The 26,404-nt window shown below is 49.1% G+C and overlaps 6 protein-coding genes across 6 annotated transcripts; 1 reads left to right on the top strand and 5 right to left on the bottom strand.

Annotated features, from left to right (window-relative positions):
* Positions 1-4,298: 4,298 nt before the first annotated feature.
* Positions 4,299-5,698, bottom strand: BCR38DRAFT_446010 (uncharacterized protein). Its single transcript, XM_040861065.1, has one exon. It carries the CDS (start codon positions 5,648-5,650, stop codon positions 4,580-4,582), a length of 1,071 nt encoding a protein of 356 aa, XP_040711949.1. The 5' UTR covers positions 5,651-5,698; the 3' UTR covers positions 4,299-4,579.
* Positions 5,699-6,555: 857 nt separating this feature from the next.
* On the bottom strand, positions 6,556-7,171 carry BCR38DRAFT_412955 (uncharacterized protein; the record flags this gene model as incomplete). Its single annotated transcript, XM_040858766.1, has 2 exons — positions 6,556-6,813; positions 6,929-7,171. 2 exons carry the CDS (start codon positions 7,169-7,171, stop codon positions 6,556-6,558), a joined length of 501 nt encoding a protein of 166 aa, XP_040711948.1.
* A 1,712-nt stretch (positions 7,172-8,883) lies between these two features.
* On the bottom strand, positions 8,884-10,854 carry BCR38DRAFT_399535 (dienelactone hydrolase). The gene is made up of 2 exons (XM_040857718.1): positions 9,912-10,854; positions 8,884-9,832 (listed from the first exon to the last, which is right to left on the bottom strand). The coding sequence occupies exons 1-2, from the start codon at positions 10,669-10,671 to the stop codon at positions 9,012-9,014; spliced, it is 1,581 nt and encodes a 526-aa protein (XP_040711947.1). The 5' UTR covers positions 10,672-10,854; the 3' UTR covers positions 8,884-9,011.
* A 1,600-nt stretch (positions 10,855-12,454) lies between these two features.
* On the bottom strand, positions 12,455-12,763 carry BCR38DRAFT_351834 (uncharacterized protein; the record flags this gene model as incomplete). Its single annotated transcript, XM_040856672.1, has 1 exon — positions 12,455-12,763. One exon carries the CDS (start codon positions 12,761-12,763, stop codon positions 12,455-12,457), a length of 309 nt encoding a protein of 102 aa, XP_040711946.1.
* A 4,959-nt stretch (positions 12,764-17,722) lies between these two features.
* BCR38DRAFT_488982 (uncharacterized protein) lies at positions 17,723-18,771 on the top strand (the record flags this gene model as incomplete). The annotated part of the gene is made up of 2 exons (XM_040864348.1): positions 17,723-17,921; positions 17,975-18,771. 2 exons carry the CDS (start codon positions 17,723-17,725, stop codon positions 18,769-18,771), a joined length of 996 nt encoding a protein of 331 aa, XP_040711945.1.
* A 2,213-nt stretch (positions 18,772-20,984) lies between these two features.
* BCR38DRAFT_445994 (uncharacterized protein) lies at positions 20,985-25,030 on the bottom strand (the record flags this gene model as incomplete). Its single annotated transcript, XM_040861064.1, has 1 exon — positions 20,985-25,030. The coding sequence occupies exon 1, from the start codon at positions 24,678-24,680 to the stop codon at positions 20,985-20,987; it is 3,696 nt and encodes a 1,231-aa protein (XP_040711944.1). The 5' UTR covers positions 24,681-25,030.
* Positions 25,031-26,404: the final 1,374 nt, after the last annotated feature.

Genomic DNA, 26,404 nt, shown 5'->3' with positions numbered 1-26,404 from the left:
ACTTAATAGCAGGTCATAGCGCTAGTCATCAGAATCAACTATATGCCGCGTAGCACCCTATGCTACTGCCTCGCTAGTGATCCTACTAAGGAGGAAGCCAATAAGAGCCACAGGCCTTATCTTCCACTTAAGAAGCTTACTTAGCCTTATAGCCACTAGCGTAGTACAAGCTAGGTTGCGTACCGCCGGTGACTAGATTCTGGCTGTAAGCTAAACGTATACTCAAGCACCCTAGGGCTAATTGCTAGCTTAGCCGCGACTATTATAGGACCTTGTGGACATACTAGCGAATCGAGGGCACATATGTAAGCCGCCGGCGATGCACCCCCATAGGAACACTCGGATTCTAAGGACTCGGAATTGACAGAATTAGACTCTAACACATTTAGTGGTGCGCTGTACTTAATTTGGTAGAAATCGGACAACTATGTGGTTAGTAATTATAGAATACGTTGAGGAACTTGCTAGCCCTGAACCGTACATGGACCATATTCATATGATCTGCTTCGTACATTCTTATGGGACCATTCACCAGATGCCATAGGTTCATATTATACAGAAATGCTGTCAAAATGGGGTAATCAAGTTTCAGGTAGTATTTGATGTCACCTAGATGTGACAAGAGACAGCTTGGGTAAAGAGTGCAAAGAGTACATCGTGTCAACATCAGGAATCCAGTGGCAGTAGAATTTTTAGTTTGAAATACAGTTAAACCATCGAGCGTCCAAACGCCTCCTTCCCAACGGGGGGACGTCCACCACCCTGAACCAAGGTAAAGGCCCTATAATTCCGAAAAGCACCAAAATTGCCTGAAATATTAGTGGACTGGTATTGGCCCAATGATGAGTCAAGAATCCTCCCAAGCTCTTTGCAGGGGCGTGGGCTCTCGATCTTTCATCATAATATCTCAGCTGGTGGGCTTCAATTCGCTTATGGAAATATGGAATGTGTGGCCGTGGCACGCTTCGCCGGCTAGTGACCGCGTCGTCACGATCCACGCATTTTTGCAGAGTTGACGCGATTTGCAAAGGCATTTCAGTATTCGCCACATTGGCATGTGTTGGCCAACCTGACTCGGCATCAGAACAAAGAAAACGACCAACAACCGTGCCGCTGCTACTCTGACCATTATGGGCGTTATTATTCCTAAATCTGCATCGCACATGAGCCTTGTTGGTATTATTTGCCTTAGACGTACTCGTGGAACATGTGCAGGTGATATATCACACCTGTTTATAAAGTCGCACGGACAATCGTTCTCGATCCAAAATCGTCCTCTATAGAGTTTCTACTTTCAGGTTTATGTGATATCTTTGCGTTTTCTTTTCGCATATCACTTGTAATTTTCAAAGTATACACCATCTCAAACCGTATGCAAAACGAGGATGCGCTCAGGCCGAGAAACTCCCGTCATACTGGCACCGGAAGACAATGGCAAGTCTATCACCACTGTAGGAGAGTTGCATGTCCCCGACCACGAGAAAGTAAGCACAAATCAGGGAAAGAAGCTAGTCTCAATCCTCCGTGGTCCATATTCGAAGCCCACAAGAGGCGGTAGGAACGTAAGATGGACCACGAAAACTCTTGATTCCCCGTCTTCCCCTGGGTGCAAGTCAATGAAGGAGGGGGGTGTGGAGAACTGTGTCCAACGACCATGAGGCCACTGGAATTTGGCGGGGTGGAGGAGAAATCGCCTCGATCCAGACGACCAACGGAGACTCTCGGTGATGATCATGATGAATTTTGCCAGAGCCGAGGAACACGTCGCACACCGCAACGGATAACGTCCCACACCCACATCCGGGACACCCCCACATGTGGGACGCCCTAAAAATGACACTGTATATTATAACCATTAACTTCAACCTTTTGTTACACTTATTCTAATGCGACTACAATACAGCTTTCACCGTCACTAGGGTTTTCAGACTCGCTAGACTCATCTGTACTATCCTCAATTTCACCAGCCTCGATTTGAGCCTTCCGAATAACCTTGATATTAGTAAACTTCGAATTTGGGCTCATCTTGACCTTCCTCCGCTTCCTAGCCCTACTAGCCTCAAGCTCTGCCTCTATTGCCTCAATCTTTCGCTGTACGGCAGCTAATTGGTAGTTCTTCTCATCAAAGCCCTTTTGAACTTTCCGAAAGAGTAGCCGCTGGGTATCTGGATCACTATCAAGCTTGCTGAATAAGCTGAGTTGATCTTGGAGCTCATCTCTACTCTTAGGCGTTGACCAGGCTACTGCTGATGTCTCTAACGCCCAGTCCTGACTACCCTTACTATCAGAGTACCCTTTGCAATTCTGACTAGGCTGTCTGATTGGTGCTGACGTATTCTCAAGGAGCAGGACGCTCATAAGGGGTCTAGATATGCTCGAAGGCCAGAGACCAGTATATTTCCATCCACTGATAATGTTATTAGCGGTCAATGCTGCTAGACGTGCCTTTCTATAGCAGAGGAGAAAGTTTCTCTTCCCTACGACAGTAGTAGTATCCCATCGGTCAAGGTAACCAAGCTCCTTCTTATAGGCTGCCTTGAGGGGTCCAAAGACTGACTGATCGAGAGGCTGGAGAACGTGGGATGTGTGTGGCGGCAAGAAAAGCAAGTGTATCTTGTTTATGAAGCAGAGGTACATAAACTCTGTCGTTTCGTGGCTACTATGCCCATCTAGGATAAGTAACCTAGGTTAGTCTCTTCAGGGTCCTCTGGTTGAGTCAAAGGAATAAAGATCTTTTGTAGCTACTCAATAGCCGTAGAGTCTGACATCCACCTATTCTCTGTTGCTGTAAACCTCCAGGCTTCGTATAGAGTCAAGTCTAGAGGAAACCACTGCTGCTGGACAGACTTCCCCTTGTATATCACAAGTGGGGGTAGTGCAGTACCAGTCGCAGAGATACACTCTATAAGAGATGTCCAAGCTCGAGATCCAGGCTGTTTCTTCCGTATAGAACGAGCCTCAGATGATCCTAGAACAAGACTATTTGATCCTCTACCTTCTAGAATACCTGTCTCATCCATATCCTATCGATTAGAGGCCTTAATAGCTTTGATCTCAGGGATAGCGAGGTATTTAAACCATTGCCTGATTATATTAGCTGAGGCTCTATTAATACGCTGGGAATCGATAGCTCTGCTTCTCTGGACCTTGACTGAAGGGTTCCTCTTGATAAAAGCCTGGACCCAGTTCTTTCCAAGTGGTTCGGTGTCTCCGTGGATCTGTAGGATACGCTCGGCGAAGTCTTTGAGCTGTTGATGGGTTGGTAGGAGGCCTAGGGCAGCCTGGATGCGAACCCATTCAGCCAGATGAGATTCCTGGGCTGGAGAGAGCCTCTGATAGTCAGCGAAGGCTATATCTCTTGACTGGGCTCCCTGAATCCGTCGTGAAAGAGTAGACCTTGGGACACCATGCTCATATGCTGCTTTTCGGAGGCTTTGACCGGTAGCTATTGCTTGAAGAGCTCGATAAATATCATCTTCGGTATATTGACTCATATTAGTGTAAAGAAGACGTACGTAAAATTTCGTAACGATTGAATCGATATTGGTAAAGATAAAAGAGGTTGAAGTTAGAGGCTAGCGGTGTTGATGAGGCATTTTTGGGTGTCCCGGATGTGGGTGTGGGACGTTATCACAAAGGACCCCAATTGGGTTCGTCGAGATGCAGTCATGAACGAGCACCTGACCAGACCGCTACTACGTACACCTACCTGGAGGTGTATTAGGTAGTGGAACGCCTTGGCCCGATGCAGAGGACCAACATACTCGGACCTCGGATTACGATTGATTGTGTAAAGTTTTCAAGGCTGGAGAGACGACCGAGGCATGATGACAGAATTCTGCAGGGCCCATCAGCGGGAGAAACGACGGGCTCCATGGGCTACCAAATGGCTCAACTACAGGTGACACAATGGCTCAGGCCTTTGTGGCTCCATCACTGCATGAGGCTAAAGACGAAGCTTTGCAGATGGCAATCTCTAGTGTATGAAAGAAGCATGGGACGAGTTCTATAGTCGGGAAGACGGGCCAATAGCAAGACCGCCCCCAGGGTTTTGCAACATGCATGACTTACTTTACCTGGGCGAGTTGTCAGGCCCTGATGCCAGCTAAAAGTTGAATGAGGCCCCACTCTGTCAGAAGTGGTGCATGCGTACACACGACCACTTGGCTTCAGCCCAACAGCAGCACTAGCCTAAATTTCCTCACCACAATACACTATAATCATCTCTCTCTGTGCCCCAGCACACTCGGACAAGTCTGGTCATATTGGGATATACGCGATCCAACACGAGGACTACGAGAAGGTGAATCCAGTAAATTTAGATATGTTTCGTCGAGTAGGAACAAGTGTGTACTTCTGCATATGGCGGTGCTTCACTTCGTCTGGAGATAGCCCTTCCTGGTCTAACCGACGGTCACTTTGGACCACCAGATGTCACTGCCCTGGGCTAAAGCAACCTTGCTGATGTTAGCTTCATGTAATAGAAAACACTGCTTTGTCCAAGGCATCCAGGTGGCCAAAGATAACACTAACCCGATCCATCCCTTGCCGTTCCCCATGCTCTGTGAGTCGTTATAGTTCATGCCTTGAGTCCTCCCTTAGGTAATTTCCACAGCCACTCCTCGAACTTTTCCTCGCTCCAGTCTTTGGGTATCTTGTCCACGCCCTGCTTCCACTTTCCATTCTTGTTGTAGAGCCCATGCTTCTCCGGGTTCTTAACCAGAGCCATGGAAGTATCCGCCTCCGGGTTATCCTTCCCAAAGCAGGTAATCGTCTCGTTATAGTAGCGCTGAGCAAACACCTTCGCGCGTGCCAAATCGCCATTAGCTACGGCGATCTGGAAACCGTCGTGGTACGTCCGCGCGACAAACCCATCCGAGATCCTCTCCTCCTTCATAATTTCCAGCTTCTTGTACACATCATGCAGTGCCTCGACAGGTTCCTGTACAATGCGCCTCCCATCATTAACCCGCTCATCCAGCCGATTGATCTCCTCGCGTCGCCGATCGCTCTCGGCCCGCATCTCCTCGGACTCGGAGCACCGTTCGCACTTGCACTTGAACCCAAAGAAGGACTTCAGAGTCTGCTGCCTCTCCTCGTACCCCAGCACACCGGATAGGTACCGCAGGTTGACCTCCTCCCCCTTCTCAATATCCCGGCACGCATGCACCGTCATGCGCTTCCGTCGCGTATTCCACGTGTTCTGCGCATTGTGGTCGCACGAGTGATTCATGCGGCACGCGAGCAAAAACATGCCCGCCTCGCTAGCTGACGCGCCGCCCATGGGGTGCATGTTGGTGCTGGCGGTACCGACCAACGGCCCGTTCTGCGGGTGCGCGTTGGGCAGTGCGAGGAACTCGCGCTGCTGGTCCTTGGTCGCGTTCTTGAGGCCCGCTGCGATGATCTGCTTCATAACTGCTAAATTGGTCACAGCGACAGGCACTATAAAGAGCGGCGTGTCTTCCATGATGCGTGTCCCGCGCGGGATGCGCTGCGCTGCGACTACGCCGAGACCTTTGCCGGGCACGGGCTCAATGGTGTATAGATTGTTTGCCGGCGCAGACGGCGTTTGGGAAAGGCGTTTATTGGTGGATGATGCATCTGGCTGAGCCTTGGCCTCTGGGCCGGGGCCGTCAGTTTCTGGCGGCATCTTGCGTTGTCATGAACAATGCTGGACAGTGGAAAAGTTTTGTAGTGTTTGATCACTGGCGGCGAAGTGCCTCGTCCAATTTAGCCCCACCAGCGGTGCCCCCCACCTAGAAGTATTTAACAGCACTTACGGGGTTTGCTCTCCTTCGCCGCAATTTGAGGAAAGGCATTTATCGACTTTATAACATCCTGTATGTCCAAAAGAAGAACATGCGATTATCACATCACAACAATGAATTTAGAACATCATCTTGCTTTGTCACCATGATCCTAACTATGAGAGCTATGGATTTATGCTACTAGGGGTCGTTATGACGTCACCCTCCTTTCAGTAGAATTAGTGGTGCTCTGTGTTCACACCATCCGTCTCATTTTCTTGACGTTACTTCATGCGCTACAGGTTTCAATGATTTACTATATTTGTAAAGGCAGTGGCCATGGGCATCGTTGGAAGCACGTCCATGGTTGCTTGACAACCGTATTTGAAAGCGGGCTGTACTTGGTGTCTAATACACTTGCGTGCAATTAATTAACTAAGGGAACTAAACTTCTGGCTCACTTGGGAGGACCAAATTGTCCTGAGGTAGGAACAGCTAGCCGCGTAAAAACTCTCCTATTGAACTAAAGCCTAGGTGCTGTTCCCAAAATTACAAATTGGATAAAGACCCTGATGGGATATGCATATTTCAATGGTTGCACAATATGAAAGCCATTTAGAAGTGTACAATGTCTCGTACCGGCTAGTTTCTCTTAGACAAGTCAGCTTGAGCCGGCTCCTTCTTTCTTCAGTATCCGCCCAAGAATTCAAGATCCATGCTGCTATAATTTTCAGAAGGAATCATGCTTATAACGTCACTAAAAGCAGGTAGTTTTAGTATCGAGAAATAAGGGAATCTCATTACTCATTCAATTAATACTACACATCAACAACAGATCGCCCCATGGGATGAAGTACACCGTAGCCGCAAAACCCACGCCAAGGGGAACAGCTGGTCCAGTGGCCGTCGCGATGGTAGATGCTTGAACTGAGAACCATCCAGCTTTCAAGGCTATCGCGCCGAATATGAAATTGACGATCAGGCAACAGGCCGATGCCTTCATGGCAATCGCCAACTTTGCCCCCGTGACGGCAACACCGAAAATTCCAGGAACGAAGTCTTTCCACTTTTGGCCACCAGTTACCACTCATGTCGGTTTCGTACGTCCCTTGTAGGTAGCGCCTCACTATCTAGCACGAGGCAACAGACAGGTTGTCAGTTGACTCAGACCAGGCGCTGACTTGCGAGAGATTGAACTGGATGTGCTGGATATGAACAGCCTTGCCGAGGTAGAGCTTGGTATGTTTTTGAAGATCGCTCTGCCATTCACCCAAGCGAACGTTGTAGAATGTAGATGACCCTTTGATGACGAGCTGCCCATAGGCATCCTTGCCACCACCGCAGCGGAGCATCTTGAGGGTATTGATGCCAAACCGCACTCTGAACGAGATCTCACGGATCTCAGCGCTGGCGAGGTTGATCATTGAATGGCATTGCCTCACATTGCGGACCTCGGATGGTGTCCTGAAGGCAATTTCTGGTCGTGACCAGAACTAGGGATTTGCCTGGTGAAGAGGTTCATGATTAGTATGGGTGCAACTGACCAAATAATATGTGGCACCTACTAGTTACGCTTAAGTGGGAAACGGTATGAAGCGCCCCTTTTTAAAAATGCGACCACCGTTTCTTGTTTTTCGACTCCGGGTGGGGCAAGCACTCGTCTCCGGCGACGGCGATGATGGCGAGTTCTTGGTGACCTCTCTTTTCCTCAATGGCTTCATGAATTCAGGTAATCTGCTTCTCTAAGGCTTTCCACGAAGGAGCTGCCACAGTAGATGCATCATCTAACCAGATTGAAGTCATTGCTTGAGAGCATACCTAGGTGGTTCATAGGACCAGAGCTTGTTAGAATATTTCAGATCCCTAGATGGTTTGATACTTAAAGACAAAAATTGAACATAAATCAGCCTGAGCACACGGTATTTAGCTTCCATTACATTGCTTAATTCACCGTCACTCTCAACTACGTCCAAAATCGTAAAATTTACTAATCGAAAATTGGCACCAACACATTCCATAGGTATTATTTGTATTCTGAGGACGCATATGTAGATTGTTGGTTCAGCACGAAAATCGCCACAAACATTCGGCTACGCAAATCAACAATCACCCACCAGCCAACATTGCAAAGCGCAAAGAGTGCGAGCACTTTCACTCATGCGCCTTTACCTAAAGGGCAATGGCTATGAGGCGATAACAAGATAATCAGCTACCACGTCGAAATACAGACTAGAGCTCAATCGTCTTCATTTCAGTTACACACGCGCAAGAAGACTATGCTATCTCCTATCAACAAATACCTGACTATTTCCTTCCAAACCAGATATCCGCAACATCTTACATGGAGAGTTTATTGAAAATTGTCATCATGTGCTTATACTAATGTGGTGTACCTGAAATGGCATCGTTGAATTGCAGGATGTCAGGAATTTGTAGAGAATGCGCTTGGTTCCTATTGTTCATTTTATTCATTTTTTAGAACTCTGCACGGTGTGTAGATATGCGCCACAATGGAAAAATAAAGTCTTCCTCGATTATCTGCCATTTGCAACCTAATGCATTTGTATATTCAAGCAGGACCTCTTGCATCCTGCAATACTATTTTTTCCAGCTCCCTAAGCTAACAACAAATGTGTTCTCTTACGGCCTATAACAGCTGCTAGGGCAACTTTTAATGAAAAATACCTTATGCTCGACCAGTGTCTTGGGCTCTCCTCTTTCGATAGTAACGTGTGAAAGCTTTCTTACACCTAGGTGGAGTCGACACTTTGAGTTGGTGTCTTGGACCCTGGGGCATTTTCTCAGCCCCTCCCACGTTGACGGGGTACTTCAAGAATGCACCAGTTTCCGTTTCATCAACTCCCATGTCGATGTCTAAATACACAGCAGCAGGCACACACCTATCACTCAATCACTATGATCGCAAATCGCCACCAACACCCCCAACTTCACAAGACAATCTTTTACCAAGGTCAACTCCATCCCAAGATGCCTGTTAACGCGGCCAGCGACATTACTAAACAGTTGGGCGGATGATGTATATCTATGATTGATTGGAATTGAGGATTATGGGTGATGGCTACGGAAGTTGAACGAGATGTCACCGCACGGAGTAGGGATTAAGTAGCACACGGATCAGTATACTGTACGGCAATGAGAAGGACCACCCCTCGCTGGTACACAGAATTATCCTAAAAACTTGGCCGACCGAATTCAGGTGATACTATTACTCAATCGATCATTTTGTACAGACGGTATCTCTTCTCAGCTCGACTCGTCCGCATTCTCCACAGTAGCATTTTGCGCATGCGACCCAAAGTAATCATTCCCATTCCCATTCCCATTCGCTTTCTGTTTCGGCATGTTCTGCTCGTTATCCTTCTCCTTCCCCTTCTCCCTCCTTAATTGTGACTTTTGCTCCTTAGACTGTGGCTTCACCGATCCTCCAGCACTCGAAACGTACTCCATTCCGTCCTCCTCGTCATACTGGTTCCCATCTGTGTCCTCAATGGGTTCTTCTTCCCCAGCGTCATTCTCATCCTCAGAATCCCAGAACCCATCAATAAGCTCATTATCTGCCTCGCCCTCTTCCCCGTCGTCCAACCCCTCCAAAATTTTCCTCGCCGGCTCCCAACCATAAACGGGCAATCTCTTCACCCCCTTCGCCTTCGCTTTTCTTGGAACAACCATCGGATTCAGTAGACCCGTCTGCAGCAACACGCTTGCCTGGTCCCAATAAATATGCTCATGGAATATCTTTCCTCCCTTGAACGTCAAAATACTAACAATCATGATTTCAACATTCTTGCGCGTAGGCGGAATCCCGGGCAAGATCCAGGGCATTTCCTGTGTATGCTGGAAAGTGACATGCATCTCGTCGACGACGCGGTCGGCGCCGATGGTGCGCGAGATGAGGGTGTGCTGCAGCGAAGGTGGGTTCTTCTTTACGAAGAACTGCGTGTAGAAGTGCTGCAGCTCCTCGGCACCGATGCCGCCTGTTAGGGTCGGGATGTGCGTCACGTGCGGGTCGACGTTGGCCGTGTAGGTGGACATTAAGCCTGGGACGTTGCACGTGTTGAATTTGGCTGTAGTCAAGTTAGTCAGTCGGTGATGTCACTTCTCGGTCTCTTTCTGCTGTGATCATGCGTGAAAGAGTCTTCTTACCATGCATATTATTCTCTACAACCGCCTCCAACCGACTATCCATCCCAAACGTCTTTTTGGCCGTCGCCAACGTCCGACTCCAAGCCAGCTCCGCACTAACCTGGTCAAACTCATCCATGTCGTGCTCCGCGAACCCAGGCTCGGCATCATACGAATATGCGGGATATGCAATATTCAAACTGCCTCCAATCCCAACTCCCTGATCAATGGTTCTCTTCCCGAACCTCTTCTTCCCCTGGAACCCAACCAGCTGGCTCTGCTTGACTACCCCAACCTCCCCAAACGGTAAATGCACCAACACGTGCACCGCAGACGGAAACTTGGCTTTCGGGTCCGGAATCCGCGTCGGGTAATATGCAATCAAGCACCCGAGCTTGTGGTCCGGGTTATTATCCATCATATGGAAATGCTCGAGACAAAACGCGGCCGCCTCGCCATAGGCAACAATACCGAACATTTCGCAGGGCCCCATGTCGCGCCGGAACAGCGAGAACAAAGTTCCGCGGTACTCGGGTCCCCCTCTGCCCATGGGCAAGTACTCAACGTTAAACCCCTCCTGCTTCCATTCTGTGAAGGTCTGCTCGTCGAAGCTGTCGTCTTCGGCTGTGATGTACAGCTTGGCGGGCGAGCGGGGGAAGTCGCTCGACAAGAAACCCTGGTCGCGGTAGTTGGGCGTGTTATCTGCGATGATGCGGGCGTTTCTGCCCTTGGCCCGGTCGGGGAGCACCGAGTCTACTAGCTTGGGGACGTTTACGTCCATGGTGGACCGTCTTTTCTTCTTATTCTTTTTCTTTTTGCTGACTTCGTCGTATTCTGAAGTACAGAGTCGGATGATACAAGTCGTTGAATTACATGCACGGGAAAAAACGTGTACATGCGGATCGAAAGATTGAATTGTTATAAACCAAGTCTGACGACAACTTATGTGAGGTTGGGGGATATGATTTTTCCGTTCCCCGCAGGAAGTCAAAACAGGGACGGGACGTTCATGATGACGTAGTTGCTCGGTGCCAACACGATGCAGGATCTCGAGGCCTTCTGCTTATTTTTCAGCGGGGCTCCCGACTCGGGATTTCCTGTTATTTTATTCCAATTGTCGGTTATGTTCTCTAAGTTAGTGGTCACCTGGTTTGTGCCGCAGTGTCGATCCTCAGATGGTTCGGTTTGCCTGCTATTGTGTCGCATTGTGTGCAAAATGGGTTGGTCGTCTCACCCCTGTCGCCCCTTACGCTAAGAGCCATTTGTCTGGGAAATCGCTGAAGGAAACCTTATTAGAACCACAGCCTCTATTATGTACCACGCGAGATGGGTTTAGCTTGCTCTCCTGAGAGCACGCGGTGCTATAAATCTTAGTGCTGAGGGCGTTGTAACTTGTGGGGAACGCTTCGCAGCACATTTCCTACACTCGAGTATAGTTATCTTCAACTGGAGGTTGGCAAATCGTGGAATGAAGGTATCCACACTGACGTAGGAGAATGCAACGTGTTTCAGAATGAGACACCAAGCTACTGAATATAGGCCTCGGCCTAAGCGTTAGGACTGGAGTTATACTAACTTCAATCTAGCAATCGTCAAACGAAAACGGTAAATTGGTCAAGCGCCACAAGTGGATCGTAGTCCCAAATTGGGCCAGGTTAACCTCCAGAGCGTTTTAAAGGGGCTGAAGCCGGGCCCTGCACGTGAGAAGAGCCAGTCTCTATTGCAAAACTAGCTGAGGAACCCTGTGACGGCTCGGTGGAGAAATTCGATGCTGGAGTTGAACAGAACCGGGCTTTTCATATGCTCTGTGAGGGTGATGAGGTCCTTGTACTGGGCGATCAACTGTCTCTTTTTAGTTTCGAACATTTCCGCCTCGACGTCATTCGCGTTGGGTCAGTCCTGGAGAGAGGTAACTTGGCTGGACAGCCTCTCCTCTTTATCGAAGAAGTAAAACGTGATAAGTGGCAATGGGATACGAACATGGGCCAATATCAGCTGAACTTTAGCGGTCCGTGATTGGTAGAAACTGTCAATAAATTGTAGCATCTGGTCGAAAAACTCATCCAGTCGTGGCAGTAGCTCATGTAGTCTCCTCTGCAAGTCGAAAATGCTATCGGCATTGACCAGCCCCCAAATCAATAATCTGACTGCTAGGTAAGCCCAGAGGAAGACCCCTTCGGCCATGGTGGTGATACGATAAGATATCTTTTGAGGCTGCATCGTTTCGAAGACTAAACTGTCTAAAGCGCCTCTATCCCACTAAGCTGTCCAGAATATAATTGCCAATACCCCCTTAAGAAGATCTTGCAGGTATAGTTTCCAGGGTGAATTTCTCAAGGCATCAGAAATTCGAGCCAGGGGTGACTGGAAACACAGCGTGTCGAGCGAGTGTACGATCTCCATGAGCGCATCATGGTCCATTGTTATTCATCTAGCCCATCAATCAGAATGAACATGCAGCTGAAATCTCCAAGCCCTGCCAGCGCTAGGAGTCCATTAACTAGTTCTCTTAGTGGCCTGGCGTTCGGGGGGATTTGGAAGAGTATTGTCCTCAAGAGGCCTTCTTACGACTGCTGCATGACCGTCCCAGCGTTCCAGAAGAAACGGTTGGCCGAAACCAGTCTTCGACCTCTGACCCAGAAGCGAACGCCACTTTTGAAGTTTATATGGTCGTGAATAGACTTCATCAGGCTATATTTACCGGAACCTTCCTTGCTGGCGATCCAATAAATGGATTTCTCTGCGTTCACGAGCCATTGATTGGAACTGGCCTTGTTGCCCTCGAGGATCCACTTGGAGGTATTCTTATGTGCTTCCGGGATAGTACTTTGGCGCTCCTCGATATGGCTAAATCGCAGACTCTCCACGATCATTTGGGTCTTTGGAACTCGAGGAAATACGTATGCCGCGATATGTATGTGTTGGTAAGGTCCTCGAGTTCCTGGGAGTTGCCTAACTAGGAAAAGACCTTCAAGTCAGCGGCCTTTGCTTTCCGTGACCTTAGCAGGTTGATGATGTCGTTCAATTTTGCGTCAATGGCAGTTTTGTACTCCCGGTCGCTGTCAGTGTTATCATTGAGGCTGTGGTCTGGATCTTGATGCCATATTCATTTGTCCTCTCCACTCGCGGCTGCTGGAACCTAATGAGCATCGTCTGGATGACATACCTCCCATCCCCATCTTCGCCTGCACTGACGCTCGCTGCCCAGTCCAAATGCTGTTACGGCCACTGGTTACCGACACTATCCCCACAACAAATTGCCCCTCTCCCATAATACCCAACTCCATGACTCTTCCATCCGTACTACTCCGTCCTCTCATCTTCCGCGACCTCCGGCTCCGTAAACTCCGCAAACCACCAGTTATTCTCGGCTTTATCCCCCTCCCATAATCGTTTAACCCACGTCGATGCAAAGTTCATGGTTTGGTCGATCTTGATTCTTTATCAGCCGTGCTTCATTTTATCGACTGAGAACTGTCACCTCTGAGCTCTTGAATGCCTGTTCCTCATTCTACTCGTACAATGGCGTCCCATTACATCTTATGACTCTACAATAATTGTACTGTTATCTATGTTATGACTGTAAAGTGTTTAAGCTTAGAAGTTGTAAGTGACCTATATTTTACAGTAAAAAATCGAATTAACTTCTTTGTTAGATAAAAGAATAATTTTTATGGAAGTATGCTGATTAAGTTATTCAATAGTAAAGCGTTCAATGTACTTTCATCCTTGCTTCCACTTTTAGTTAGATTGATGACTCTGAGGACATTACGGGAATTGAAAGGACAGTCTTCATCATCAGTGACGCCCTATTGCTAACCATTGGAACCCAGATTTGTGTATACTCCGTCTAAAGCTGAGTTGAGAAATCATGTTAATCATTTAGTTTCCCATCCTACCCGCCGTGGTATAGAGTGATGTCGTGTTTACACAGCAGCAGAACTACAAACCGTAGGAAGTGCGGTGGCCTTTTCCTGGGAAACGTGTACGTTCGGCTAGGGACTAGTGGGATCATACCACCTCTGCAGGAGTACTCAAGACGTTCGAAGACAGATGATTGGGGCGTGTGAACAGTTAATGATGCAGTCCCCAGAAAAGTCAACAATACGCAACATTTGTTTATTTCTACCTTTTAACAAGATATGGAGAATTCATTTACGTGTGAGTAAATCCTCTGTATGTAGCAAGCTTGTACTAACTCCGACGCATAGATGTTTTTGCTATGGGTGTCCATAAGCAGCACCGCTGTATGGGCCCCAAATCATCTGGCAAAGAGACGAAATTTCCAGTCTTGTGGCAGCCACCTTAACAACAAACGAGTTAATGCAGAGTTACTATCGATGATGCCCAACCATGGCTTTCCTTGTGGTAAGTCAAAGTACCCCATCTGCGGCCACCCCACTCAACGGCCCACTCCGCAACGCGATGCGAACCTAGACATCCCCACTACTATTTCCTATATAACGGCACAACTACGCGTCCAATTGATGTGAAAACTTAATCATCTATTCTCCTGCTTCAGCCCTACCTTCTTCCATGGATATCTCAGCGAAAATACACATATGTAACGCTATAATCGACGTACTTGACAGCAGGTATAGCGCCGGTCATCCAGAATAAGCCATGTGCCGCGCAGCACCTTACGCTACCGCCTCGTCGGTGATCCTACCAGAGAGGAGGTCAATAAGCGCCGCTAGGCCTTATCTTCCACTCAAGAAGCTCACTTAACCTCATAGGCACTAGCGTAGTGCCGCCTAGACCGCCGATAACAAGATTCCGGCTATACGTCAACCGTATGCTCAGCACTCTAGGGCCAACTGCTAGCTTAGCCGTAACTAGCGTCGGGCCTTTTTATGTCGGGATCCAGCCGTATACTCCCTCGGAAGCAAATCAATCGATTATAAGCGAATCAACGGCGCTAGCACGACGAAGATTAATATCTTCTTCGACCGTCTGAACCTGCTAGAGGTTAGTAGCATTCCGCCGGCACATACCTAAAATGCTAACGAATTTAGTATTATACAAGGGGTTAGGGATAACTAAGTAGTAATAAGCGAGGCCTACCGTAAACATATTCTAGTTAAAGATATATAGAGTCGCACTTAGATCACTATTATCGAGTATATAAATGCTTTTCTAACAAATTCTAGTTTCTCTTTCTCCTAGCGCACTCATATACTACAACCACTGGATTTAGCTAGTTTTTCGGGCTTGAAGCGGTTCTACCGTATTAAGCGGTATTAGCTTCTGTTAACGTAGCATTCGGTCAGGCTACGTGTCAGAGAACAGAATGCCATAGGCACCAGTGGGTGTCAGGACACTGAACGCAGGACACCGGCGGGCCGCCGGAGGGGTGTTTCGGACAAAAGACTCCCGAATCATGATTACAATCTATGTGAAGCTTTGGGATGACGAGAGTCAAGATCCTTGGCATCGCCGACCCTGCTGTTATGCCGGGTCCAAGCGGCGGCCTAGCTATCTATATAAGGACCATCTCGAAGTAGGATAGGGAAGGAGTTGTCAGAGCCACAAGTGTCATCCGAGGCGGGCCGGCTTCCACCAGGTAGGAAGCCGTTTGTGGCGGCTAGAGAGCCGCTTGTGGCGAATGAGAGCCGTTGAAGCCGTTTGCAGCGGATAGGGAATCGCTTGGTTGCAGATAAGGAGCCGCTGTCCAAGATATTGGCCGAAGTCGGAGGAACACAGACATACGGAAGCAAACATCCAGAATCCAAGAGAGAACCTCGGCTGGCTATAAGTAAGGAGTCGAGACGGAGGAAGATAGAGAGGGCAGAGATCAATGCATCACCGTGGGCACCCCTACCTGAGACCGCCAGTGACCACCCGGTGCTACGTAGGAGGGACGCCCGTTACTCCCCATCACTCTGTACTATTGCCTTCGGCCTAGCCGTACCCTGACACTACGGCGCGGCTGTTGTTCCGGAAGATCGGCAGAGCACCTGAATGAAGACCTAGCTGCTAAGTTAGAGGAAGCGAAGCCTAAAAAACGCCGTAGAGTACTCCCGGAACCTAAGAAGGACTTTGTGGACATACTAGCGATTCGAGCAGAGAAGGCATGTATACAAGCCGCCAGCGAAGCAGAGGATTTCATCGTGGTGCGCTGTACTTAATTTAGTAGAAATCGGTTAATTGTCTGGTTGGCAATTATAGAGTCGTATTATGTTGAAGCATGGTGAGTCGGCGATTTTAGGGTGGGCCGCGGAGTGGAGTGGCCGCAGATGGGTGGATTGACTTATAACCAGCCTCGATGCAGAGCTAATTAGCCTTTCGTCAATGTTAGGTGCCATCAGATGGAACATACGCAGACATGCAGTCCTCAAGATGCCGCCCATTTCCTCCTTGGATATGCGAACGAACAACTCTGATAGGCTAGTCACTGTATGGTGCTTACCATACCTGCCGTACGCGGCATGCACGAACTCGATCGAAAGTCCGAATGAAATCCGTATCACCGTGTCCATCTGCAGAAACCAATGGCATATGCTCCACAAGATAACCATCATAACGAGATCCGGCAATCGCCATTCCTGTTTGGGTATCTTCTGGGTGGGAACTGTCCCGATATATCTGGCTTGGACCTTTGCACGGTTCTTCTTGGCACCAATGCTTAAGTGGCACTTTCACCTGCGCCGAAAATTCAACCCAATTTCGTATTCCTGCGCGAGAAATATGGACGTGGCGCCAGTATGCCTCCAGCTGTCCTGACTGAAGGGCTTCTCCGGAAATCGCGTAGCGCTCAGCTATGTTTAGCCATTGCGTGCAGAGATCTGAAGTACCCTGTGGTGCGAGGAGTTCCCTTGCAGCAGTAATCTCCTTCGTGCCTTCATTTCTTGAAGGCATCAACGCCCCGATTGAGTATAGGATCAGCTCGGAGGGCCTGCATGCAACGGGGCACAGGAGCGGGTTTATGAAATCAGCTGCTTCTGCAGTCCTCGATGTCCCAGAGGTCAATGATGGTTAGTGTCAAGTGCTTCCATGCGGGTACATGTGGACCACTCATGAGTGCGGGGGTCATTGTGTTTGTCAAGATATATGAACACAGCGACAGTGAGTCGTTGCTCTAATCCCAAACTCGCAGTTGTGTGGGTGAAGAAATTCCAGCGAAATCAAGGGCCATAAAAGCTGTATGAAATTTCTGAGAAAACAGCTTCACAGTAGGTCACGCACAACCACAAAGATAGCGCGCTCTTGCCAAAGAATTCGGCTTGTTTGTGAGTGGCACGACACAGCAGAACCCCAGAGAACGCTGAGGTCTGCATTCCGATGTGATCATGTCGACCAACCTGAAGTATACCCACACAGTACGAACAGACTTCAGTAACAGTCTAAGAGCTATGCAGTCGTTCCGTGGCAGGGGTAGCTTGTGCTCGAATCAGATTCTGGGGAAAAGGTGCAGAACTTGTCGGGTTTCTTTCAACAACGATCGAGTACAGAAAAAGGCTAGCTTGGACTAGTCTATTTGGGAAAACCTGTAAGTTACTAGATCGGAACCTTGCGCTGACAAAAAACCCCACGAAGCGGTCGGTATGATACGTGATGAGTTGGCCAACACAATTATGGGTCGAACGAAATGGGGCTCTGCGGTACGGAACGGCGCCTGACAGGAGTGGATACATCCAGCAGACGATTGCCAGTTCAGCAACTCTCGTGTCTTCTATTACATGTTCCCTGAATCTGATCTCCCTGCCAAATTCTTCTTCACGTAACATTCCCTTTGCTCAGTTGTTACTTTGCCCACCCAGGGTTTCCTGGGTTTTGACTTACACTCCTTCCATCACTTCACTTCACTTTACATCATTTCACCTCCGGTCAACATGTCTGAGAAATTAGCAGTTACCACGTCCAATACTGGACCTCGTTTCTCACGCTATGAAGAGTGCGAGGAGGTATACGACACTGTAGACCAGTGGCGCAAAGAGGGATCAGGGGTCTTGATTCCCATTGTCCGAAATCACACCGTACCACTTCTAGAGCAGAAATGCAAACGACCATGGTGGGAGTTGCTCAAACGCTGTAAGTCCGTCTTCTCTGGACCGATAGTTTTCTGCCACTAACCCGCCTCAAAGCCAAGTCCATCATCAGGCCCTCAACTGTCGATGGTCTCAAAGAGGCAATCGCCGAGACCTGTGAGAAGCCAACTCCGATGCTATTCATGCTCATCAGCCGACACGTCGACCTGGGCCTCTTTGACATACCCGCCACTGTCGGCAAGCTTGCCATCATCCGCTGCGGGCAGCGCGAAGACCGACACAGACAGCTGCGAGTCAGTGGCCTTTCTACCTTCTGCGGCATAAGACTCGACCAATGGGAAATCCGCCGCGTGCGGAAACACGCCGTGATTCTCGGCCCCGGCGTCGTCATCCAGCTCCATCGTGGCATGCCATGGGGCCAGCGGAAAGTCCCCTTGACCGCCGACGAGGAGGCCAAGGCTTATCAAAACCTGAAAGCTCTCCTTGAGAAGGGGGTCAACAGTGCTTCCGAGGCCAAAACAAATGTGAAGCATCTCAAGAGCACAATAGCCGCCCTTCTCAGTCTTCTCATAGGGGCAGGCAGAATCGTTTCTGCTTTGAGGGTCACGCCGGAAGGTGTCACGCTCAGTCCGGATGCGATACCTTGGCTCAAGATGGGCGCCGTCAAGGTTGCGTCGGGGTTCTTCAAGCTGGCCAATACGGCGGGTACCCCAGTTGTGGCGGGGGCGAGTGTCACGGCGGTTGCAGCTGCGATGTATTTCATCCCTTGGGACACCCTTTGGGCATGGCTAAGGGCCAAGTTCTCGTCGGCCTTGGACAAACTGCGCAGCGCTTTTACGAGATTATGCACGATGATTCGCGATTTCTTCTTGAAGAAGAAATCACGACGTTAGCCAACATGGCAGTCAATAGGGGTTGAAGGGTAGGAAAGGCTGGCGACTTCGAGGGCTTTTTGGTTATCTATTTTCGGTTACTTTTCATGTTTTCTACTTATCTATGTTTCTGTATCTGCTTGCATCGCATAAATGGAAGGAGTTTATGATGTTTTAGTGGGAGTTTTAGGATGATGATGGCTTGTCATGAGGAAGGGGTTTGGGACTCGTGTAACTATGAACAATGTTGGTCTCTGTGGAATTCGCATCAATAAGAAACATTATTGTTTCACACTATAGGAGGGAAACAGGGAGTTCTTAGTGTTTATTAGTGAAACCCTGGAGGGAATCATGACTGTCTGCTTTATTGATTCTACAAAAGGGGCTGCTACTACGGTTAAACAGACAGCAAATGTGGCCTTGAGGGCCAAGTTATGACATGATCATACCGACTATCCAACATATTCGCAGTGATACGTGACCCCATGGGGGGTTGCCCTATAGCTAGAGATAAGATAGATAAGAGCTATAAAAGAGCTCTGCCAGGCCAGAATAGCTGACCTGGCCATCCTTTTCCAATACAACAATTCACACCCCATATGCACTCGCATCACGCAGCCTTGTCGGTGCCTTCACTTACATCCCTAGTAGTTCGATGAGCTTCCCAAACGATGCCTTTATTTACGGGAATATGGAGCTTATAAGCATGGATAAGCGTGGATAAGCCCGGCTTCGAGCATGAATTGTTCAAACTGCTAGATATTTTGGTCTATGTGGGGTAGTTGGTTACCGGCGGCCATTCTTTACGGCTAGTCATTCAGAAATCGTTAACATATGTGGTAAAGACAATGCCTGTATTCCTTAGGTAATAGACAGCGGTACTAGAGATCAAAAGGATAAGCCCTAAAGTAGAGATTGTTTATCTATGAAATACCTAGGAGCTCATCCCTGATATATCTAACCTCTCGTTTATTAATCCACCTAGACTACTTAGATTATCTTAAGACTCTAATGATCCTTTTTCTAGATTATTATCAAGAACTAATGATCCAGTTACGTGACCTTTCTTTCGCTAGAGCCCTGATCCGTTCCGCTTCTTTTGGTTTCTAATTGATGCGTGAGCATACGGGGTGTGAATAATTATATTGGAAAAACTTGGTAAATAGCTAGCCGAAGGCCCTCTTTAGCTGCCTTTCTTATCTATAGCTATCGGTAAACCCGCCTTCGGTTCACATCACTGAATCTTGCCGGGCTGCCTGAAAACGGGCCTGTTAGGTTAGTTAGATTCAACGGTTCGTAAACCCTAGTAGGAAAGGCGGGTAAGTGTAAGGGTCAAGGGTAATGTCGATGCAATTAGCCTAGCCTACTCTACGAGTACTATCCATCTATGAAGAGAAAAACATTAGATGTATTCAGTGTGGTGAACCCTTCTCCCTTTTATCCTTCTGTCCTCCCGTCTCGTCGTTTCAGGAATCTTCGAGGAGTGAAGCTTACTCAGAGATTTCCGTGGGTCCAAGTGCTGTAGGAGTGAAGCTTATTCAGAGCTTTCCGTCGGTCCAAGTGCTGTCGGAGTGAAGCTTATTCAGAGATTTCCGTGGGTCTTTCTGGCCGAAGGCGTCGCAGAGGCCACATACCGGTCATAGACCGTGACAGGTAGGGTTATCATACTTTAGGCTGCCGTGATAGCTAGATTAAGTATACAAACTGACTAATTACATAAAGAACCAAACAAGTTCTTTATGTCGAACTCGGCAAAAGGGCACTGAGTATGAAAAGGCGACCAATACGTTTTAAAATCATTACTTAATTAAGGCTATTCTTTCTGTCTGGCATTCCGTTTACACCTGAACCTCTCATAAACCATTCCATCCTGCTCATGTAATGCTCTCTTATGTTTTCCTATTCCGCTCCACACAAATGCTTAGGTGATGTATCACGACTTGCCGACCACGGCATTCTGATGTGTGAAAATCATCAACGACAAAGCCCACCCTCCAACGCCCCGCAATGCATATTGCCACGTGTCAAATCTAGAGCCTAACCGCAAGTATGCCATCCACTCAATGGTCCACAAGGGGGTGTATGCCCAAATAAGGGGCAAAAGGGGCAAAGGGGGCAGTGCAAATTGCACTTCTAACTTTCCTCAACGGAGACACCAAAAGCACAAGGGGATAATCAAACCAACCATCCAGTTAAGCTTTACACAAACAACTCCAGATACCTTTCAGCGACCACTAGTGACCAGGATATATCTCCGTCGGCGTAGCATCTTGTCTCTGCCCCGGCGCCCCCTCGGTCTCAACGTCCTCTTCAACAGCCCTCCTCGCATTCATTTCCGCCTCATCCTGAATCTCATTCCTGACTGTGGTCTCTTGATTTAAAACCCTCCTCTCCTCGCTCTTGTGCGTATCCACACTCTTCCGTTTCGTATCCTCACTCTTCTTATTATTAGTACTGCTGCTGACCTCAGGCTTCGTCTCCTTGCCCAGCACATCCTCCACATTCTCTCCCCGCTGGATAGCGGCTATAGCTTTTTCCGCGATTTGTACGCTCTCGAACGCCCTACCCATGCCCCATTTACCAAGTTGCTGTCCCTTTTTCCCCCTCTTCCCACCAAACACCTCAAGATGACCCATAAGCCCCCGTTTGCTGTTCTCGCGCATGATAACGGAAGACAGCTGCCTCATTACATCCCAGCCCTTGTATACTTCTTGCGATAGCGCCTTCCGCTCTTCCTCGGACATACCAAACATCTCGCGTTGGGCCTGAACGATGCGAGCACGCCTGATATACTTAATAGGCGCGCCTTGTTTCTCAATTTGTTTGGCAATACCCTTCAATGTGTACCCGAACGGCGCGGCCAAGGCCGCCAAATCTTTGAGGACGAAACCGCCGATCCCCATGCCGACCCCTGCAAGAGCACCCCTAACTCCATCTTCTTTTGCTCCTTTGACAGGGAGTCGCACGATGCCCGTAACGCCATCATAGACACCGTAAAAGAATTCGGATCGGGCGGCGCGCAGACCGGAGCGCATGCCTGTCACACGCGGAGGCCGTCTCACAGTGTCGTCACCGTATAATCGAGGAGCGTTGTGAAAACCCTGAGCAATGGCCATTGACAGATCAACCGGGGCATGAGCAATAGCACGTCCGGATTTGGCCAAGCCTTCCGAGAAATCATTCGCATATTCTTCTGCCGGATTGTCATCAACCGACATGTCGGTACCCCCGGTTCCTGGCGTTTCGGTGTCGGTAAGGCAAATGTCGGGATTTGGCACTGATTCAATCTGCTGGTGTGTTTTTTGACCAGGCGCCTGGTCCTTAGCCTCGATGCGTGCGTCAGGGAAGGGAAAGCCAGCAGACCCACTAGCATCTGTACAATCGTTGGCGGTTACTATGTTGTTGTTGAGTTTGTGCTCATGTACCTTCTTGTTCTTCTTCTGCTGCGATTTGCGTTTTCGCCTGGCCGCATGCCTCTCTGCCCTCGCCTTCTTCCGCTCGGCGCGCTTGTTGGATGTCTTGGCTAAGCGATATGGAACACTGCCAAAGCCGCCGAAGAAATCACCCACCGTGCCCATGAGGGAGCCGGCTATACCTGTAAGTGGTTCACCAGGGCCTTCAAAATCATTCCATTCCTTGTGACGAACGAGTCTGAGCTTGCGCCAGGATAAGTACCCCTTTTCAACAAGAATATCGGCAGCCAAGGCGCTGAGCTTAAGGCTTGTATCTTTGACCTTCCAGACTGCAACGCGATCACTCAGTACCGAACAGCGCATCGACTGCTCACCGCTTAGTGTCAGGTGGTGGTGGAATGATCTGACTGCGTTCTTAGCTCCGTCACCTTCCAGCTCGATATCCCTAGCAATAGATTGCGCCGCGTCACGGGCTTCGTCTGTGAGACAGAATTTGATGCCTTCCGCAAGTTTTTCGACATTCAATTTCTTGTAGGGCACAGGATCCGGCCCGGCACGGGCACTGCCAACCATGGAGCCCCAGAAGTTCTGGTCGCCGAAGAAGGGCACAATCATCGTTGGAATACCACACTTGAGCGCAATCGCAGTAGTGCCGGCACCGCCGTGGATGACGGCAGCTTTCACTTGGGGAAAGAGCCAGTCATGTGGAGTATTTCCAAGCATGTAAACGGTATCGGGGACATTGTCTTGCCCAAGTCCGCCCCACCCCTTGGACACAAGTGCTCGTACACCCGCTCGCTCAACCGCGTCGAAAATCATTTCGGTAAACTTATCAGCATCGTCCACGACAATGGAACCAAAGCCAATGTAGATCGGTTTATCGCCTCCGTCGAGAAACTCGACTAGATCTTTCGGAGGTTCGAAGGAAGACGCCAGATCCAAGAACACAAATCCGGAGATGTCAATCTCTTCGCCCCAGTCCTCGGGCTTTGGCACAAGCCCAGGACTCCACAGGTATGTGAATGGCACATGGAGACGATACGTTGCTCCCGGTGCCCACAGTGTCGAGACGGGATCCAATCCTAAGGTCTTGATTCTAAAGTCATTGACCAGGTCTCCAAGCCCCTGCCAGACCATCATCTCAACCAGGGGGTAGGATATGAAATTGGTGTACCCAGGGTCCACATTGGACTTCTTGATGCTCGCCAGGGGATGAGGAAATGCTTGCGTTGGAGTGTAAGGAAACGTAAACATAAGATGTAACGGAATGCCAAGGGCCTCGGCGCAGTGCATGTGCGCAAAACTGGGCGGATTCGCGATGATGGCATCTGCGACGAACGGGGACCTATCGCCCATCATCTTCAGGTTGTGGGTGTCCTTTTCGTTGTCGGTCGCATTGATGCACGCGCGCCAAAATCCGTCGAACATCTCGGCCATGGCCGCTCGTCGGCGACCAATGTCGCCTGCTTTCACAGTCTCCAGTTTGGGGATCATGCCAGGATTTTTGACCATGAAGGCCATTAGCTCAGAAGGGTCTCCCCCGACGGAGAAGAATTCGAGACCAGAATCCTTTTCGACAAAATCTCGAAACGCGGGATGGGTGGCGATTCGAACTCGGTGTCCGTAGTCCTCCTTCAATATTTTTCCGAGCTTGAGAAACGGTTGCGCATCCCCTCTCGAGCCAATGACCATGATGACGATATTCAGGCTTGGACGCCCTATGCTCTCCGATGTAGCAGTAGTCACCGAAGAGAGCCTCGAGGTAGTCGGGCGGTTACCTTGTACACATTTGCCACCTGATTTGGGCACGACCCTCTTCACAGCCGCTCCCAAGGCCTTGGCCAGATATCCCGTATTGCTCGTATCGTTGACCGTGATGTTGAGACGTCCATCTCTTTTGGATATTTTGCCCTTGGTATTGTAGTTGTCGTTGGCGACCTGAAACCGTCGATACATGTCCTCGCTCGTCCGCTCTTTTGGCCGACTGCCCGCTTGACCTGCTCGTACGCCTTCCTCCTCATCATCCTCATCGGACAAAAGTGAACTATCGGAGTCTTCTTCCTGGGCCATGCGATCCCACAAGGCTCGATTTAGCATGGATGCATTGGTGCCTGCGCGCCTGATGACGGGGATTGTCGAAACAGAGTGGCAATCGCCTCGTCGCGGCGCATCGGTTAGAAACTTTCTAGTTCCTTCGAGAGAGGGTCTCTCGGTTTCAAGCGCTTTGGACGTGGGCTGGGTCTTGCGTGCGTTAGATGGAGGTAGGGAATGCGATTTCTTGGGTCCCGTAACCGTTTTGGGATCCTTTGCAGATGCGAGCATCGTAGAAGACTCGGTCTTCTGCGAAGCAGGTGAATCGATGCCCGGCGGTATAAAATTGGGATAGGCGACTTTGCCTTCATGATCGCGCATGACGGCTTTCGGTTCATCATTGAGGAAGGTCTCCTCGAACTTGATCTCTTCGGTCGAGTCCTCGATGGGAGCCGTAGAGGGCTTGTCGAGTTCAATTCCAGGCATCGCAGCAGCTGCTCCCGTTGGAGCTGGGTTTGTTGGTTGTCTATCTATATCGCAGATGTTCTACTGTTTTGTGTCGTCCATTGTAGGTAAACTCAGGGTGTAAGGCGTGGTTACCTCAGCATTGCTGGGAAAGCCTAGCCTGTGTGGTGAGCTCATATGTTTGCCTCTTAAACATACTTCTTGGGCGAAAGCAGAGAGAAATTCATTCCCAAGCTATCGAACTCCTCTCATTATTAGGATTTTTGTGATGCGTCGATTTGGATTTGATTTTAACCAAAGTTCCAATATGGAATCTTGCTAGTTAGTTGCTCGAATCGAATTGTGTTCATCAAGCCTCGTCTGTTATTTTGTCGCGGCGGCCAACAGGTTAGCATTTTTTGTGGAGTCCTAATGTAAGTGCTATGACATCACACGGCCTGACCGTTATTCAGTTTCGCCGAAGGCGCGTTTGGGAAATTGGGAATTCGCATCAATGCGGCCAAGAAAGTCATTGGCTAAATACAGCCGATTATCCGGACAAAAGCTCCGCAGGGCACCATCCCGCAATACCTACCTCTCACAAAATCTCGGGCTTGTGGGCGTGAGTCTGGACTGGTGAGACATCATCGAGATTCCAACTTTCGCATAGGCTTGCTCGTAACTGCTGATGGGCCATTGTATGACCCTCAATACTTAGTTTGGAAAGCTTGGCGTCACTCAAATCATGACCAAGACGTTAGTTGCTAGTTAAGGTTGAGAAACCACAACGTAGCAGCGCCAACACCATGCTCTCCACATGTCGAAAGGCAAATCAAACCGATTTCTCGTTTCACGAACGTATGGTGACGGGATGTTAGATTCAATGGAACTTAACTTGAGAATCACCGTCGCACATGGCAAAGGTCAATAAGTGACGTCGTGCGGGCCGTGGTGTATTATGAGCCCAAGGAACTGTCTGCCAACTCTAAAATCTACCCCACGTTCCCCAGACGCCTTGTGGAGTAGTGGTCCAATGTCCAATCTAACCACGCCCTTCCCAGTTCTTATCAACGATCACCGGACGATTTGTCGTGTTCGTTCCCAACAACTGAAAGTGTTTCGACCCTGTCCACGACCTCATTCGTCTTTGTTGTCAGCAGTTGGGATCTCGTTCGAAAGTTACGCGGCTCTATATACCACCAAATCATGTCAGCCGGCCTCTTGTCAATTGATAGGCCCCGTAACATCTCCACGACGGAGCCTATCACATCAGCCGTTTTCATCATCTCTCAATCCACATCGTGGCCGTTGCAAGCACAGAAACCTCAACTTGTAAATACAGGGGCTTTTCATGGACCATCGGGTGGTCAGGCGTTGAGCCATAACTGATAAGAACACAATTAAGCTAAGTCCCGGAGGCAGGCCCTCTACTCGTCAGGCAACGAATGGTCCGTGGAAAGCGATGAACAACAACTGCATTGTGTGGCCTAAATACCTGGTCCTCTTCAGAATGCTTCTGGATTGGATCAAGTCGCAGACGTCTCTGTTAAGGGTGTGGGTTGGGCACTGCTGTGTATATCCAGTCATGCCGTGTTTCAAGGCCCATTTAGATTTCAATGTACAACGCTTCACACTTCAGGTGAGTGATCTGATACCTGAGAGACTCGTGGATTTCACATGCAATCCAGACGTTTCAGAACCCCCGAGCTCATAGTATGGAGGATAGGCAAGGATCCCAGAAATTGTGTGCCGGCTCCAGATGAAAC

This window comes from Pseudomassariella vexata, assembly GCF_002105095.1.
Source record: "Pseudomassariella vexata strain CBS 129021 chromosome Unknown BCR38scaffold_14, whole genome shotgun sequence".
In the NCBI taxonomy this organism is placed as follows: domain Eukaryota; kingdom Fungi; phylum Ascomycota; class Sordariomycetes; order Amphisphaeriales; family Pseudomassariaceae; genus Pseudomassariella; species Pseudomassariella vexata.
Note: the sequence above shows the minus strand (reverse complement) of the source record. Positions and strands in the feature narration are given on the sequence as shown.

What these genes read in the sequence shown, in the direction of transcription:
- BCR38DRAFT_399535 (XM_040857718.1), bottom strand. Translation starts at nt 10,671, where the DNA reads ATGGACGTAAACGTCCCCAAGCTAGTAGACTCGGTGCTCCCCGACCGG. An exon ending in TGTAGAGAATAATATGCATG is followed by an intron (nt 9,833 to 9,911) that starts GTAAGAAGACTC and finishes ACTTGACTACAG; the next exon opens with CCAAATTCAACACGTGCAAC.
- BCR38DRAFT_446010 (XM_040861065.1), bottom strand. Translation starts at nt 5,650, where the DNA reads ATGCCGCCAGAAACTGACGGCCCCGGCCCAGAGGCCAAGGCTCAGCCA.